Source organism: Nyctibius grandis, chromosome 4, assembly GCF_013368605.1.
Source record: "Nyctibius grandis isolate bNycGra1 chromosome 4, bNycGra1.pri, whole genome shotgun sequence".
NCBI lineage: Eukaryota > Metazoa > Chordata > Aves > Nyctibiiformes > Nyctibiidae > Nyctibius > Nyctibius grandis.
The window spans coordinates 1,663,947-1,678,116 of NC_090661.1; the positions used below are offsets into that span (position 1 = coordinate 1,663,947).

At 66.9% G+C, this 14,170-nt stretch overlaps 4 protein-coding genes across 4 annotated transcripts; all 4 read right to left on the minus strand.

Moving 5' to 3' along the window:
- Window positions 1-370: 370 nt before the first annotated feature.
- ZP1 (zona pellucida glycoprotein 1) lies at window positions 371-4,756 on the minus strand. Its single transcript, XM_068399572.1, has 12 exons — window positions 4,597-4,756; window positions 4,258-4,379; window positions 3,835-4,182; window positions 2,793-3,675; window positions 2,206-2,349; window positions 1,906-2,090; window positions 1,725-1,822; window positions 1,370-1,497; window positions 1,107-1,296; window positions 881-1,031; window positions 576-660; window positions 371-477 (listed from the first exon to the last, which is right to left on the minus strand). Exons 1-12 carry the CDS (start codon window positions 4,754-4,756, stop codon window positions 371-373), a joined length of 2,601 nt encoding a protein of 866 aa, XP_068255673.1.
- An 844-nt stretch (window positions 4,757-5,600) lies between these two features.
- Window positions 5,601-7,750, minus strand: LOC137662782 (acyl-coenzyme A amino acid N-acyltransferase 2-like). The gene is made up of 3 exons (XM_068399471.1): window positions 7,288-7,750; window positions 7,004-7,206; window positions 5,601-6,188 (listed from the first exon to the last, which is right to left on the minus strand). The coding sequence occupies exons 1-3, from the start codon at window positions 7,748-7,750 to the stop codon at window positions 5,601-5,603; spliced, it is 1,254 nt and encodes a 417-aa protein (XP_068255572.1).
- Window positions 7,751-9,348: 1,598 nt separating this feature from the next.
- On the minus strand, window positions 9,349-11,424 carry CCDC86 (coiled-coil domain containing 86). The gene is made up of 4 exons (XM_068399545.1): window positions 11,243-11,424; window positions 10,566-10,695; window positions 10,342-10,416; window positions 9,349-9,728 (listed from the first exon to the last, which is right to left on the minus strand). The coding sequence occupies exons 1-4, from the start codon at window positions 11,392-11,394 to the stop codon at window positions 9,609-9,611; spliced, it is 477 nt and encodes a 158-aa protein (XP_068255646.1). The 5' UTR covers window positions 11,395-11,424; the 3' UTR covers window positions 9,349-9,608.
- A 357-nt stretch (window positions 11,425-11,781) lies between these two features.
- Window positions 11,782-13,956, minus strand: LOC137663104 (membrane-spanning 4-domains subfamily A member 15-like). Its single transcript, XM_068399976.1, has 7 exons — window positions 13,900-13,956; window positions 13,586-13,756; window positions 13,136-13,255; window positions 12,910-12,966; window positions 12,305-12,460; window positions 12,111-12,230; window positions 11,782-11,926 (listed from the first exon to the last, which is right to left on the minus strand). Exons 2-7 carry the CDS (start codon window positions 13,751-13,753, stop codon window positions 11,918-11,920), a joined length of 630 nt encoding a protein of 209 aa, XP_068256077.1. The 5' UTR covers window positions 13,754-13,756; window positions 13,900-13,956; the 3' UTR covers window positions 11,782-11,917.
- Between the last annotated feature and the right edge of the window lie 214 nt (window positions 13,957-14,170).

Consider the following 14,170-nt stretch of genomic DNA (forward strand, 5'->3'; position numbering starts at 1 on the left):
GCAATTAGCTGGTTTCGTTATGGAAATAAAGGATTCACCGTGGTGGTGTGTGCCAGGCTGCTGTGCTGGGGAGCTCAGGGTGGGACAGGGGACATCAGAGCCCCTCCGAGGGGGAGCAGGGACGACGGGTGGGTGGTGCCAGCTCTGGGAGGGGGACAGGGGACCCTCTTTCTTCCCGTCCCCCCAGGGACAAACCACCACCGCACGAGCCATCCTGTGCACTGGTTTATTTTCCCAGCTTGCCCAGAGCTGTTGGGCAGCGTCCAGGTGGAGGCAGGAGCTGCGTGGGAGGAAGAGGAGAAGGGTTAGTCAGCGTGGGGATGAAGGGGCAGGGAGGGAGCGGAGGGACGCTCACCCAGCGCCTTCGGGCTCAGCTTCTCCCCACCTTGGGGACCTTCGGGAAGACGATGCGTCCCTGGGAGGTGACGGTGCCCACGGCATCCGCTGTCCCCTTGTCCCCCAGAGACCGACGTGCTCCTGGGGAGGGGCAGGGGGTTGGCGTGGAAAGCGGGGGCAGGCAGAGGTGTGTGTGTCCCCCCACCCTGCTGAGGGGAGCAGGCAGCACCCCGACTTACGGGCGGGCACTCCCAGCTGGCAGGAGGGGCGGCAGGGCTCGGGCTGGGCGAGGTGGCACACCGAGGCGCTGCAGGAGATGTACACCTGGAAGCCACGGGTGGGCCAGGGTCAGCGAAGCCCCATGGAGAAGGTGCTCTGACCCCCAAGGAACCCCCCCTCCTCCCCCACTGCCCGTGGGGAGCAGAGCAGGGACGCTGTGCCAGCACCCTGCGTGCCATGGGCACATGGGGGGGTTTGGGATGGGGGATCGCTGCTTGGGGACCACCAGGGACCTCTGAAGTTCATGGCCAAGCCCCCTCCTCACCTCTCCCTCCAGCACGGCCATGGTGGGGGGCTCCACGAAGGTGAAGGTGGAGATGACGAAGCGCTGGTAGTGGCTGGGGAAGGGCAGCTGCGGCGAGGCCGGGCCCACGGGCACCAGCTGGGTCCTGTAGTTGTCCCCTGCGAAGGGGCACCTGGGTGGGCGAGAGGGACCCTGGGTTGGTGCAGGTGAGCCCCCCACCTCCATCTGTGTCCCCCCCACAGCTCACCCGTCCACCAGGATGGGCCACTGGGGCTCGGCCGTGGCGTCGGTGCTGGGGGAGGCCCAGCAGTGGTGCAGGACCAGCACCAGGTTGGGGTCCGTCTTCTGCAGGAGGCGAACCTCCACGTAGATGGGGTCCCGCAGGACCCTCACCAGGGGGTGGTCGCCGTCGGGGTGGTAGGAGCTGTAGCTTTCATCTGCGGGAAGGGGGAGAGGGTGAGCGGGTGGGGGGGTGGGCAGAGAGGGGGGGGACACCCAGTAGATGCTCACCGGTGGCGATGCGCAGCTGGAGCCCCAGCGGCCCCATCACGGCCAGGGGGGAGGTGGTGGGGGGCACGGCCACCTCCATGCGCAGCGGCAGGAGGTCGCTGGCGTTGTAGATGCAGCGAGCTTGGAGGCTGGAGGGAGCAGAGGGGGGTGAGCCAGGGTGGCCCCCCTGTGGCATCAGCCCCCCCAGGCCAAGGAGAGCGAGGGGGCGTCTGCCATGGGGGTCCCCGGTCCTGGCACCAAGCAGTGGCAGGAGCAAGGAGGGGAGGAGATGGGCTGGAGGGTGCTGCAGGCAGAGGGGGAGCAGGAGGGGCTTTGCTGAGGGGGGGGTCCCACTTTAGCCCCCCCCTCCCCTTACATGTAGATGCTGTCCCGTGTGATGGAGCCACGAGGGGACCCCTGGACATCGATGGTGGAGATGAGCTGGTTCTCATAGATCAGCCGGTCCTCGATCACCTGGGGACGGGCACGCAGGGTCAGGGTGCCCACCCGGGCTCTGGGTGGCTGGGGGGGGACCAGGGGGGGTGTCACATCCCCACCTGGACGGTGGTGCCACACTGCGTCACCGGGAAGCGGAACATGACGAAGGTCTCGGTCACGTGGAGGGGCTCGCAGCCCGGCTGGCTGCTGGCCAGGCGCACGCTGTCCAGGTTGTAGGGTTGGGTGGCCAGGCCCCGCGGCACCACCAGGACGAAGTGCCCGTCCAGCAGGCACTGCACGGTGGCTGCGGCACCGGGGAGCGGCTCCATCAGCCTCCTGCCCCTTCTCCACCCCGCCAGGTCCTGGCCAAGGTGGTGGGTGATGATGGGGACATCCTGGGGACCCGCCGAGCGTCCTACCCGTGTTGCCGTAATAGCAGGGCGCGATGCGGTCCATGTCGTCGTAGCAGCAGCCCGCCTGCAGGCACGGCTCCCGGCCCTGCGGGGCCACGCAGGGCATCCTGCCCACCGCCACCTGGCACTGCTCCCGCGTCAGCGGGGTGCCTGGGGGGGGCAGAGAGGGGACGCTGCCCTGAGCATCCCCCCGAGCATCCCCCCAAGCTGTGACCTGCTGCTCTGTATCCCCCCGAGCATCCCCCCCAGCCTCCCCCTGAGCATCCCCCCCAACATCCCCCCCAACATCCCCCCAGCATCCCCCCGAGCATCCCCCCCAGGATCCCCCCCAGCATCCCCCCAGCATCTCCCCAAGCATCCCCCCAGCATCCCCCCAGCATCCCCCTGAGCATCCCCCCCAGCATCTCCCCCCAGCATCCCCCCAGGATCCCCCCAGCATCCCCCCAAACATCCCCCCCAGCATCCCCCCCAGCATCCCCCCAAGCATCCCCCCGAGCATCCCCCCAAGCATCCCCCCCCAGCTGTGACCTGCTGCTCCAGGGACAAGGAGGACCCAGCCCAGCTGCCCCACTCCATCCCACCACCTTGGTTACCTGCCCCTGCCGAGGGGTAGAAGAGCGCCGTGGATTGCAGCAGACTGGGCTGGGATTGAAGCCCGGGACGTAACAAGCCAGGCTGGGCTTGAGGTTGCAGTCCTGGGTGCACCAGCCCCGGCTGGAGCTGAGCCTGAAGTCCAGGACGTACCAAACCGGGCCGGGACTGGAGTCCCGGGTGCGCTAGAGCGGGTCGGGGATGGCCAGGAGGTACCAGCCCAGCTTGGCTCTGGAGAACTGGGCGGAGACCAGTTTGGGACTGGGTCTGAAGGCTGGGACGAGATAAGCCCGGCTGGCTTTGGGGCTGAGCTGCCGGGCGTACAAAGCCAGCTTGAGTCTGAGCACTGGCGTGCGTTAAGCCAGACTGGACACCGGGGTGGTTTTGGGGCACAAGCCCTGGGCGAAGAAGACCTGGTTGGGGCTGAGTTCCCCGGAGTGGCAGCCCAGGCTGGTTTTGGGGCACAAGCCCTGGGCGAAGACCTGGTTGGGTTTGAGCTCCAGGATGCACCAGCCCAGGGTGGTTTTGGGTCTGAAGCCCTGGGCGAAGACCTGGTTGGGTTTGAGCTCCAGGGTGCACCAGCCCAGGGTGGTTTTGGGTCTGAAGCCCTGGGCGAAGACCTGGTTGGGTTTGAGCTCCAGGATGCACCAGCCCAGGGTGGTTTTGGGGCTGAAGCCCTGGGCGAAGTCCCGGTTGGGTTTGAGCTCCAGGATGCACCAGCCCAGGGTGGTTTTGGGTCTGAAGCCCTGGGCGAAGACCTGGTTGGGTTTGAGCTCCAGGATGCACCAGTCCAGGGTGGTTTTGGGGCTGGAGCCCTGGGCGAAGACCTGGTTGGGTTTGAGCTCCAGGATGCACCAGCCCAGGGTGGTTTTGGGGCTGAACCCCCTGGTGAAGAAGTCCTGGTTGGGTTTGAGCTCCAGGGTGGTTTTGGGGCACAAGCCCTGGGCGAAGACCTGGTTGGGTTTGAGCTCCAAGATGCACCAGCCCAGGGTGGTTTTGGGGCTGCCTACCAGGGCGTATTAAACCCTGCTGGAGTTGGGTGACAGGGTGACCCATGCCAGGCTGGGGCTGGAGCCCTGGGTGCACCAGGACCGGCTGGGTCCGAGCCACGGTGTGAACCTGCTCCGAGTGGGCTTGGGGTCCCGGGTGGGTGAGGGCAGACTGGGACACGTGGTGTAGGAGGCCAGGCTGGGACAGGGGGACAAGGACATCAGCCTGGGTGTGGTGGATGCTGTTGCCCTGGCTGGCCTGGTCCTTGGCGTGGGTGTTGCCATCCGTGAGGGTCTCGTAGCCCCCCAGCTGCGGGCAGGTCATGTTGACTTCATAGGAGGCGGCCAGGACCCCGCTGAGCAGCATCTCCTCCAGCTGCACCCGCAGGACGTAGCGGTCCTCCTGCGGTGGGGCGGGAGGGACGGTCACCCCCCAGCCCGTGGGCATCGGGGCGGGGTGGTGGGATGGGACCCTGACCTTCACCAGGACGTGGCAGCCCTCGTAGCCGGAGGAGAAGATGATGGCACCGTCAGCACCAGCGTTGAGCCAGTGGAGGCAGATGGAGCAGTTGGCCACGTCGAAGCGGGTGCCAAACTCATCTGTGGGGACACCGGGGGGGCGAGGTGGCACAACCAGGTGTGGCAGTAGCACAGACCCCCCCCATCCCCACCACCACCTCATTCAACCCCTTGGGTTCATCCCAAGCACCCCGAGACACTCGGATTTTGGGGTGACCCAAGGGAATCCCTCACACGCCACCCCAAGGGGAGCTGGGGGGGTGGGTGGGGGCTCCCACCCCACTTGCCCCCCACTCACCGACGACGCTGAAGCGGACGGTGCGCCCGCGGGTGGGGTAGGCCAGCAGCTGCATGCCGTAGTCCCCGCAGTCGTAGCGGTACCGCAGGAGAGAGAAGGGGGCTCCCGGCCCCGGGGACAGGAGGAGGAGGAGGAGGAGGAAGGAGAAGCTCCATCCCATGGCGGTGGTGGCAGAGCTGGAGCTGTGGGTTGGCACTCGAGGGGGATTTATACCCAGCGGGGGGGGGTCAGATGACCGGCAGGGCCGTGCCAGGACGGTGCCTCCTGCCCCGTGGCGAGGGCAGGAGCTGTGCCCAGGGCTCCTCGCTCCCTTGCCACCAGCGACCTCGCTGCCCTCGGCCCTGCCGTCACCTCCTGTGGCCATGCCAGGGTGACTGAGGAGGACCCAAGGCTGGTCACAGAAACAAGGTTGTCCCTGCAAACCAACTGCTGCCCTGGGCATGGCACGGGGTCCCCAGGCCACCCCCTCGGCCCAGCCGTCACTGTCCTCTCCTCTGGGGTGCTCCCCAGCACCCCACGCTCATGCCTGGTGGGCTGGGTGCTGCAAGGGTGGTCATGGTGTCCCCCCAATCTGTGCCACGGGGGCCCAAACCCCAGAATACTCATCCAGAAGTTTCCCTTCTGGGTCTTATCTTTATTACAGACCAAACTGGGTCACCCCCACACTCCTGTCCCCCCCCCGCCTTGCTGGTGTGACGGTCACCGCCGGCTCCTGCACCTTGACCCAGCACGTGGACGTGCCCCGATGCCCCTTTGCCACCCTCCAGCCCAGCCTTGGTGTTTTTTAGGGGGGGATTCAAACCCTCCTGCCTTGTGGGAGCTGCTGTCCTTCTCACCATCCCCAGGGGAATGGAGGACACATCGGGGTCCTCCTGCATGCTGTCCCCCCCACCCCATGAGTGCAGGCAGGAGCAGGCAGCGCTGGCAGGCAGGGAACACTTTATTGAGCGGGGCAAGGAGCCCCCCAGCCCCTTCCCCCCCACCCCACCCCACCCCTGCAGCCATCACAGCTTCATGGTGGCGGCAGGGCCCAGGTGGAGCTCCAAGAACTGGATGATCTCCTGCCACGAGTGCTCCTGGGCTTTGGCGTGGGGTTGGGCTGTACCCCCCCAAAGCACCGGCCTGGGGGTGCCGCGGATGCTGGAGATGCTGCAGAGGGGGGAGCCGGGGGGCTCGATCAAGTGCCCGGCGCCGGGGTAGGAGAGGAGGCGGCAGCTCTCCGGTGGCATCCGTGCCATGGCCAGCTGGGCGAAGAGCTTGCTGTTGACGCTGCGGTCGTCCTCCCCCACCACGAAGAGGACCTTCCCCCGGATCTTCTCGGTGGGGATGGCCGAGGCGCCGTACGCCGGGTCCCGGGGGTCGGCGAAGACCCCCGAGTTGTCCAAGGCCCCCGTCTCCGTGAAGAGCACGCGCTCGGTGCAGTAGGGGATGGGGGGGATGCGGAGGTCCTTGTAGACCAGCGGGTTGCCGTGGAGGAAGGCCAAGCCGTTGATCCACACCGTGGCCACCACCTGCGGGAGGAAGGTGGCCATGGCCAGGGCCACCTCTGCTCCTTTGGAGACACCGATGACACCCAGGCCGGGGCCTCGCACCTGCAGGGAGGGGAAACGGAGCCAGCTGGTGAGCACCGCTCGCTGGGACGTCACCGGGATGTCCCCAGGACAACCTGCTCACTGGGATGTCCCCAGTCACCAGGACATCCCTGCTTGTCAGGACATCCCCAGGTCACCAAGACATCCCTCTCACTGGGCCATCCCCAGATCACCAGGACATTCCACTTACTGGGACAACCCTGGTCATCAAGACATTCTGCTCCCTGGGATGTCCCCAGTCACCAGGACATCCCTGCTTGTCAGGACATCCCCAGATCACCAGGACCTCCTGCTCACTGGGATGTCTCTGGTCACCAGGACGTCTTGCTTATCAGGATGTCCCCGGTCACCAGGACATCCCACCCACCAGGGCATCCTTGGTCACCAGGACATCGTGCTCACTGAGATGTCCCCAGTCACCAGGACATCCCCAGATCACCAGGACATCCCACTCACTGGGACATCCCTACTCACCAAGATGTCCCCAGTCACCAGGATCTTATCAGGATGTCCCTGTTCACCAGGACATCCTTGGTCACCAGGACATCATGCTCCCTGGGATATCCCCAGTCACCAGGACATCCCCAATTGCCAGGACATCCCCAGATCACCAGGACATCCCACTCTTTGGGACATCCCTACTCACCAAGATGTCCCCAGTCACCAGGACATCTTACCAGGATGTCCCTGCTCACCAAGACATCCCTCTCCCTGGGCCATCTCTGGCCACCAGGACCTCCTGCTCACTGGGATCTCCCTGCTCACCACGATGTCCCCTGGCTCGCAGAGGCCACCCACCGTGCTGCAGGGCTCACCTTGGGGTGCCGCAGGAGCAGCTCAGCCGCCTCCTCGAAATACTCCAGGTCGAGCTGGGCCAGGGTGCGGGGCAGGTCGTCGTAGGCGAAGAAGGCCAGGGCCAGCACCGCCAAGCCCCTGCTGGCCAGCAGCCCCGCGCGGAACTCGATGAGGCCACCAGCACCCCCAAACAGGTCGATCACCCCCGGGAAGGGCCCTGGTCCTGTGGGCAACCAGAGAGACCGTCACCCATGGTGGGGGGAGAGGAGCCACCGGTGCCACCCCACTCGCCCAGGGTTCTCACCGGGTGGCAAGTAGAGGGCCCCGCGGACCCTGCCCTCCCGGATGGGCACCCGCTGCACGCCGGGCCCCACGTACCACCGCTCGGCCTCGCAGGAGGCCAGCGGCCGGTCCTGGGGCGCGGTGACGAGCTGGGGGCCATCGAAGACCTCCAGATGGACGAGGAAGGGGCTACCGGCCACGTCCCGCTTGACCAGCCGTCGGAAGAGGGTGTCGGGCTGCAGGGACCAGAGGAGCCCCATGGGCCAGACGCCGGCGTAGCTGCCCCCCGCGGCGGCGTGGCGCCCGGGGTCCACCTCGCCCGCCCCGTCGGCGTGGAAGAAGGCCCGAGCCTGGAAGCGCTCGCCCTGCTCGTCCGTCAGCCATGCCCGCAGGGTGACCAGCTGCGAGGGGGACAGCCCCCGCACCTGCACCCGCACCGGCCGGTCGGCCAGCGAGGACCGCGGCGTCACTGTCACCTCCACCATGGCGCACCTGGGGACCGAGAGGAGCGTCACCCCCCCAGCAGCCCGCTCGGCGTCCCCCCCGTGGTCACCCTGCCCAGGGAGGTGGCAGCAGGGGACCGTCCCCAGGGATCCTAATGAGGGGCCACAGGACGTGGCCACCACGCCATGGGGTTTGCAGCCCAGCTGGTCCCACTGATGTCCCTCCTTCCCTTGTCCCCGTCACCTCCCACCCTCCAACCCCAAACCCCCCTCCAGCAGCCCCCTCGTTTTCCTCCTGTCCCCCAGTGTCCCCAGCACCCCCCATCCTCCCTCCTCATCCTCACCCCAGGGCTGGAGCAGGGCAGGGGGTCAGGGGCGAGCTGGGGACAGGGGCTCGGGGCCCCCCAGCCCCACGCCCACCCCGGCTCCCCTCGCCGCGGCAGGGTGGCCAAGCAGGCCGCGGCACGAGCCACGGAGCCCGGCGAGGTGCTGGCCCCAACCCAGCCCTGGGAGGAGACGCCGAGCTCGCCCACGTACGCCCCGCCAGGAAAACAACCCCCCCCCCCCGAAACCCTGCGTGCCTGCAAGCCCTGAAACCACGGGGACGGGCTCCAAGCCCCCTCTTACCGAGCCAGGACGCAGGCTGGTGCTGCGGGGAGGGCAGGGGTGGGACAGACGGGGCTCTGCCCTCGCCTCCGCAATCATTAACCCGGGGAGCGGCGAGGGCAGAGCCCTCCTGTGCCATGACCCGGGCCGAGCTGGCAGCCACCCCATGGCCCCGCTGTGCCCCGTGGCTCCTGCCGGGCCCCTCACCCCCTGCCTGCGGCACCTCTCGAGGGTGGGAACCCCCCTTGAGGTGGGAACCCCCCCCGTTCCTATCCAGTGGGGGCAATGGGGTGCTCTGCCACCCCATTGGGGTCCCGTGAACCCCCCCCGATGTCCCCAGCCACCCATGAACCCACCCCCGTGCTTCACTCTGCCCCGGGGGGGGCACAGGGCCAGCTCCCCCTGTGGCCACTGCCCATCCTGGAGCCACAAGCCTGTCACCCCCCATGGTGAAGCCCCTGGGACCACCATGCCCTCCCCACTGCAAGGGCTTATCCCCCCCCTCCCCAGCCTCCTGGTTGCCCACCCAGCGATGCCCCTGGGGCCACCATGCTCTCCCCACTTCAAGGGCTTATCCCCCCCCTCCCCAACCTCCTGGTTGCCCACCCAGCGATGCCCCTAGCCCCCCTCCCCAGTCCAGCTCACAGCAGGTTGAAGCCACACAAAGTGGGTCTTTATGGGGCAAGAAAACCAAGCAGGAAGGTGAAGTGGTCCCTGCGGGTTCCCCACCCCAAATCCCTTCCTCCCAGCCCCCCCCAACCCCCCAGTTGCCCCCCAGAGAAGGGTGACAGGAGGCTGGGCTGCACCATGCACCCCCCTCCTGTCCCCACAGCAGAGATGTGTCCCCCCTCCCTTGGGGACAGGCTCCAGGGCTCGCTCTCAAGGGGGTGAGATCCCTCGTTGAGGGAGGGGAGTCTCAGGGGGTGGGGGGCCGCGGCGCTCTGCGATCCAGGCTAAGGGAGAGCTGCCTCAGCAGATGGAAGGCCCCAAGCTGGAGCCACCAGCCCCCACGAGCCGTTGGAGGCGAGTCTGGGTCAGTTCCTCTTCATTTTTATAAAGAAAAAGCAGATTTGGGGTAGGGGAAGGAGTTCTTCCAGCCCCAGCTGTCAGCAACACCCCGACATCACAGGGTGGGGGGTGGTTCCTGCGGGTCACGGTGCTGTGTGACCCCCCCCAGCTCTGTCCTGCTGTCTGTCCAACACCGAGGGCCCCGGCAGAGGCGAGGCAGCAGCCCCGGAGAGGAGCGGGACCCGCAGAAACCCCATCTGGGCATCCCGGTGCCCCGTGTCCCGCCTCACTCCGCGGCTGCTTTGTGCCGCACGGGTGTTTTCTGGAGCAGGGCCAGCGTGTCCCGCTTCTCCACCCGCCGCAGCTGCTTCTTCTTGGCCCGCTTGAGCTTCAGTGGGTTCCGGATCTGGGGGGGGGAAGGGGAAGGGGTGGCTTTTAGGCACAGAGACCACAGCATGGAGCCACGAGATGGGATCGTCTTCCTCCAGCAGACACAGCAATGACCAATGTCTGTGCATGAAGCCACCCAGCTCCTCATCAGATTTATCCTAAAATATCCCTGGGACCATCTCCAAGTTGTCCCAGCTCTCGTGTCAGGGTGGGGGGGACAGGTACTGACCCCATCCTCACCACCACCGCGTGGCTGCGCAGCACCCCGAGCTCCTGGGTCTCTCCCCTGGCTTCCCCCTGTGACAGCCCAGTGTGCTCAGATCCCCGTCGATGCCACCTTTCCCGTGCTCTGTCACCCCGGGGTGACGCCCTCCCTGGTTTCCTCAAGCTTGGAGGAGAAGCTGTCCCCCCGCATCCCACCCTGCTCAGCAGAGGAGACGCCCTCCCGCTGCAGCTGGGTTTGGTTGGATTCCCCCAGTCCTCCCAGTGCTGCCCACAGCATCCTTCAAAGGAGGAGCCAAGGAAGAGGAACTGGAGCAAACTGGAGCCCAGCGCTTCAGTGGTGGCTTCTGGAGGCCGCCAGCTCTGCCAGGCCACGGTGGTGTCCCCAACCACGAGCCACCACTCACCACTTGGACAATCTCCGCCTTCCGCTCGTTCTCCAGACGCCGTTTCAGGTTCTCCTCCCGCCGCCGCTTCTTCTCCTGCGGGAACAGCACCCAAACGTTCCCTCCAGGTCCCTCCCTCCGGGCTTAAACCCAAACCAGCACGAGTGACACCAGCCCAAGCGTGAAATCTGCCGCCCAAAGCCAAGCCTGGAGTTGGCAGGACACCAGGGAATTCACCCCGTTACCTCTCGCTCTCTCTGCTTCCCCTCCTGCAGCTGCCGGGCCAGGTCCCGGACGAGCTTCCTCTCCTGCCGCTCCTTCATCTTCCGCGCCCAGGAGGTGTGAAGGGCCTTGTCCTGGATCATGTGTGAGAACCTGAGCGGGCAGACGGGCCGTGTCGGCAGCCGGAGGAGGCAGAGCTGGGCTCCCCGTGGCTCACAGAAACCCCACACAGCTTTGCCCCGCTCTGGGTCCTCTCCAGAAACCCCTCGGGCCAGAACTCTGTGAAACTCCCCCAGCTCAGAGCCTCCCACAGCAGCCTCTGCCCCTCGACATCCCCTCCAAACCTTCCTCCCAGCTCAGGACTCCCCCCAAAGCAGCCCTGTCCCCCTCCAGGACCTCCCTAAAATCTACGGACGGCTCCGCAATCCCCCTACAAACCACCCCCACGGCCCCCCCGGCTCAACCCACCCCCAAAACGGCCCCGGCCCCCCCTGACTCTCCCCTCCAAGCACCCGCAGAGCCTCCCCCCGAGCTCAAGGCCCCCTAAACAGCCCTGCCTCCACCACAGACCCCCCCCCACCACAGACCCCCTCAAAGCGCCCCCCACACACACCCTGGACACCCTCCCCGAGGCCTGCACCCTCCCCACACCCTGGACCCCCCCCCCTCAGAGGCCTGCACTCCCCCCCACCGCGCCCACCTCTTCTTGCCGGGGTCCTTCCACACCCGCCCCGACTTGGGCCTGCCCCGCGGGATCGCTGTTGCTGCTGCCGCCGCCGCCTCCTTCCGCTTCTTGGCGGCTTTCCGAGGCCGCCGGGCCGGGGCCGGGGCCGCCCCGCACTCCTCCTCCATGCTCCACGCGGCCCCTTCCCCGGTGGCGCCGTGAGATGACGTCAGAGAGGCGCCGCGCCGCCACCGCGCGCATGCTCAGAGAGGAAGTGAGGCGACACTGAAGCCCCCGGTCGCCATTTTGGTGTCGGGCAACACCTCCCGCCTCTCTGAGGGCGCCGGGCGGAGCCGCCATATTTGTGCCGGGCAGACGCGGACCCGTGCCCATCACCGCGCTGTCGCGGCGGCCCGTGCCCGGTGTCCTCCACCCCTCCAAACACTCCCAACCGGTGTGGGCCCCGGCGAGGCCCCCCCCATCCTCTGAGAGAGCCCCGGAGAGACGCGTGGCCTGGGCTGGGAGGGGGGAGAGGCCTTTATTGGGGGGCAAACCCAGAGAGGGCAAGCGGTCGCCTGGCCGGGGCCAGGCCCGGGGGGCGCGGAGGGTCTTGGGCTCTGGCCGACACCAGGGAGGGTCCCCTGGGGCTCCGGCACCTCGGCTGCAGCGGGGCTGGGGCGTGCGGTGCTTCGTAGTAGGGGACGGCCACGGCTACAGCGCCTGGGAGAGGAAAAAGGGGGAAATTCTGCTTTTGGGGTCACGCAGAGAGACCCCCCTGTGGGACACCGGCCCCTCAGAGGAGAGAAGGGGGTGGGCAATGCCACCCTGAAACACCCGAACCAGCACCCCAGGTGTCCCCAGGGCTCTGGACTGTGACAAGGCCACCCGTCCCCGTCCCCCTCACCATGCGCGTGTAGTTGTGCTGCTTGATGGCGTCGTAGCCAAAGGCCAGGGCCGCCACCGCCACGCAGAACTCCAGGAGGCAGAAGATGACGAAGATGGAATCCAGCCCGTTGCTCAGCATCTGCGAGGAGGAGAGCGGAAGGGGCCGGTGGGTCCCGGTCGCTGGCGACGACCCTCGTCCCCCCAAGGCCCTACCTTGTTCTCGGCGTTGGAGCACCACTCGGGTTTCAGCTGGTACAACGTGGTGGTCTCGCAGCCGGGGACATCGCGAGTGATGGCCGTGGTGTGGACGAGAGTGGCCACCAGCGTGCTCAGGATGACCCCCACGTTGACCACGCAGCAGGTTTTCACCTGTGAGGGTCACCTTGCGTCAGCCATCGGCCGCTCTGTCCCTCCTGCTCCTGCCAGAGACCCCCACGAGGTGCCACAGAGCCGAGGGAGAGGCCACTTGGGGCTTTCTATTGGAGCTGTCTAAGCAGGGACATCTCCAAGCTGGATTACTGAATATACTCGTGGAGAAGCCACCCAGGACAACCACCCTCCATGACACCTTTCTCCCCCACATCATCCCAGACTTGCTCCTCCAGGCCCCGAGCGTCTTGTGGAGCCCTGAAGCGTGAAGGGTTGCCCACCCTCTGGCTGACAGGGAGAGAGCTGGGCACCTCCCGAGGGTCAGACAAGCCCTGGGTGCCTCGCCGTGGACCCTGCGAGGTGAATCCTGGCTGCGGGGGGGTCCTGCCGCTGGAAACAACGGGGGGATGCTTTGTCCCTGCCAGCCTGGCCGTGGGGGACCCCCTTACCAGCAAGATGTTGTCTCTTTTCTCGCTTTCCACTAGCAGAGAGCCTGAGACCACGAGCTGCTCCGAAAACAGAGAAGGGAGAGCGTCAGCAGCAAGGCACCCCTCCCCAGCACCCATCTCCGCACACCCCCTCCATCCCCAGAGGGGACAGCCACAAGATGTGGGCGTAAAAGATCCCCCTGGTGACAAGGGGATCTGGCCCCAAATCAGGCGTGTCCCCGCTTACCAGGAGCCCGAGCCAGAAGAGGACCCCGCTGGCCACCGGGAGGGACGGGCTCCCGTGCTCCGACACCGTCAGGATGATCCCGAAGCAGATGTGGATGATCCCCGTGAAGATGTGGATGGTCTGGGGAAGGATGGGGGAGAGGGATCCCCCCCTCCCCAGGTCACTCTCACCCCAAAGCACTGCCAGTCTACCACCACCAGCAAAGGATGGATCTTGCTGTAAACTGTGTCCCACCCCGATCCCGCTGTCACACCGTGTCCTGGCTGCACCCCGCGGTGCCAAGACGGGACTGGGGTCAGCTGGGTGTGCTGGCACTCAGCACAGCACCGTGAGCCGGTCCCAAACGTCACCTCTGCCCCAAGGAGGACCTCAAGCAGGACAGTCCCTGAGGATACTCAGCCCCCACTTTGCCCCCGAGGTGCCCCGTCCCCCCGGGACGCCGCGTCTCACCCCCAGCGCCTTGGGCTGAGCCTTTCTGAAGCCTCTGACTTGAAACGACACGGTGGCTGCCGGTGGCCTGGAGCTGGAGGCCAGCTGGGCTGCTCGGGGGTCTGTGGCCGGGATGACCTCCGTGATGATCCTCACGCCCCCGGAGTCGGCCACGGTGGTGGCTGCCATGGCCTGTGGGCAGAGCGGGGCTGGGGAGCCGGGGAAGGACCAGAGCAGCTCCCACCCTGCCCAGGGACCAGCACACGGGAGCGGTGACACAAGAAGCACTGATGTCCTCTTACAAGGATGTCCCACACCTTGCCCCTCCCAGGTACCTCCTTCAGCCCGGGCTTGCCCTCCTCCTCCTCCTCCCCACGGTCCCTTCGCTGTCTGAACCTCCCCGGGCGATGGTGGTCGGGCAGGGCCGCGATCCCGCTGCCCTTTGCTCCCCGCAGGAAGTTTGTTCATGGAAATTCTCGTCAGGCCCCTCTTGCTCAACGAGGTGGCTTTGCCAGTGGAGGGGAGAGAGGCTGGCGAAAACCCCGCATGTGCCCATGAGGTGGATGGGGATGGAGGCAGGGAGAGGGGCTTTGTGAGCCCGAGGTG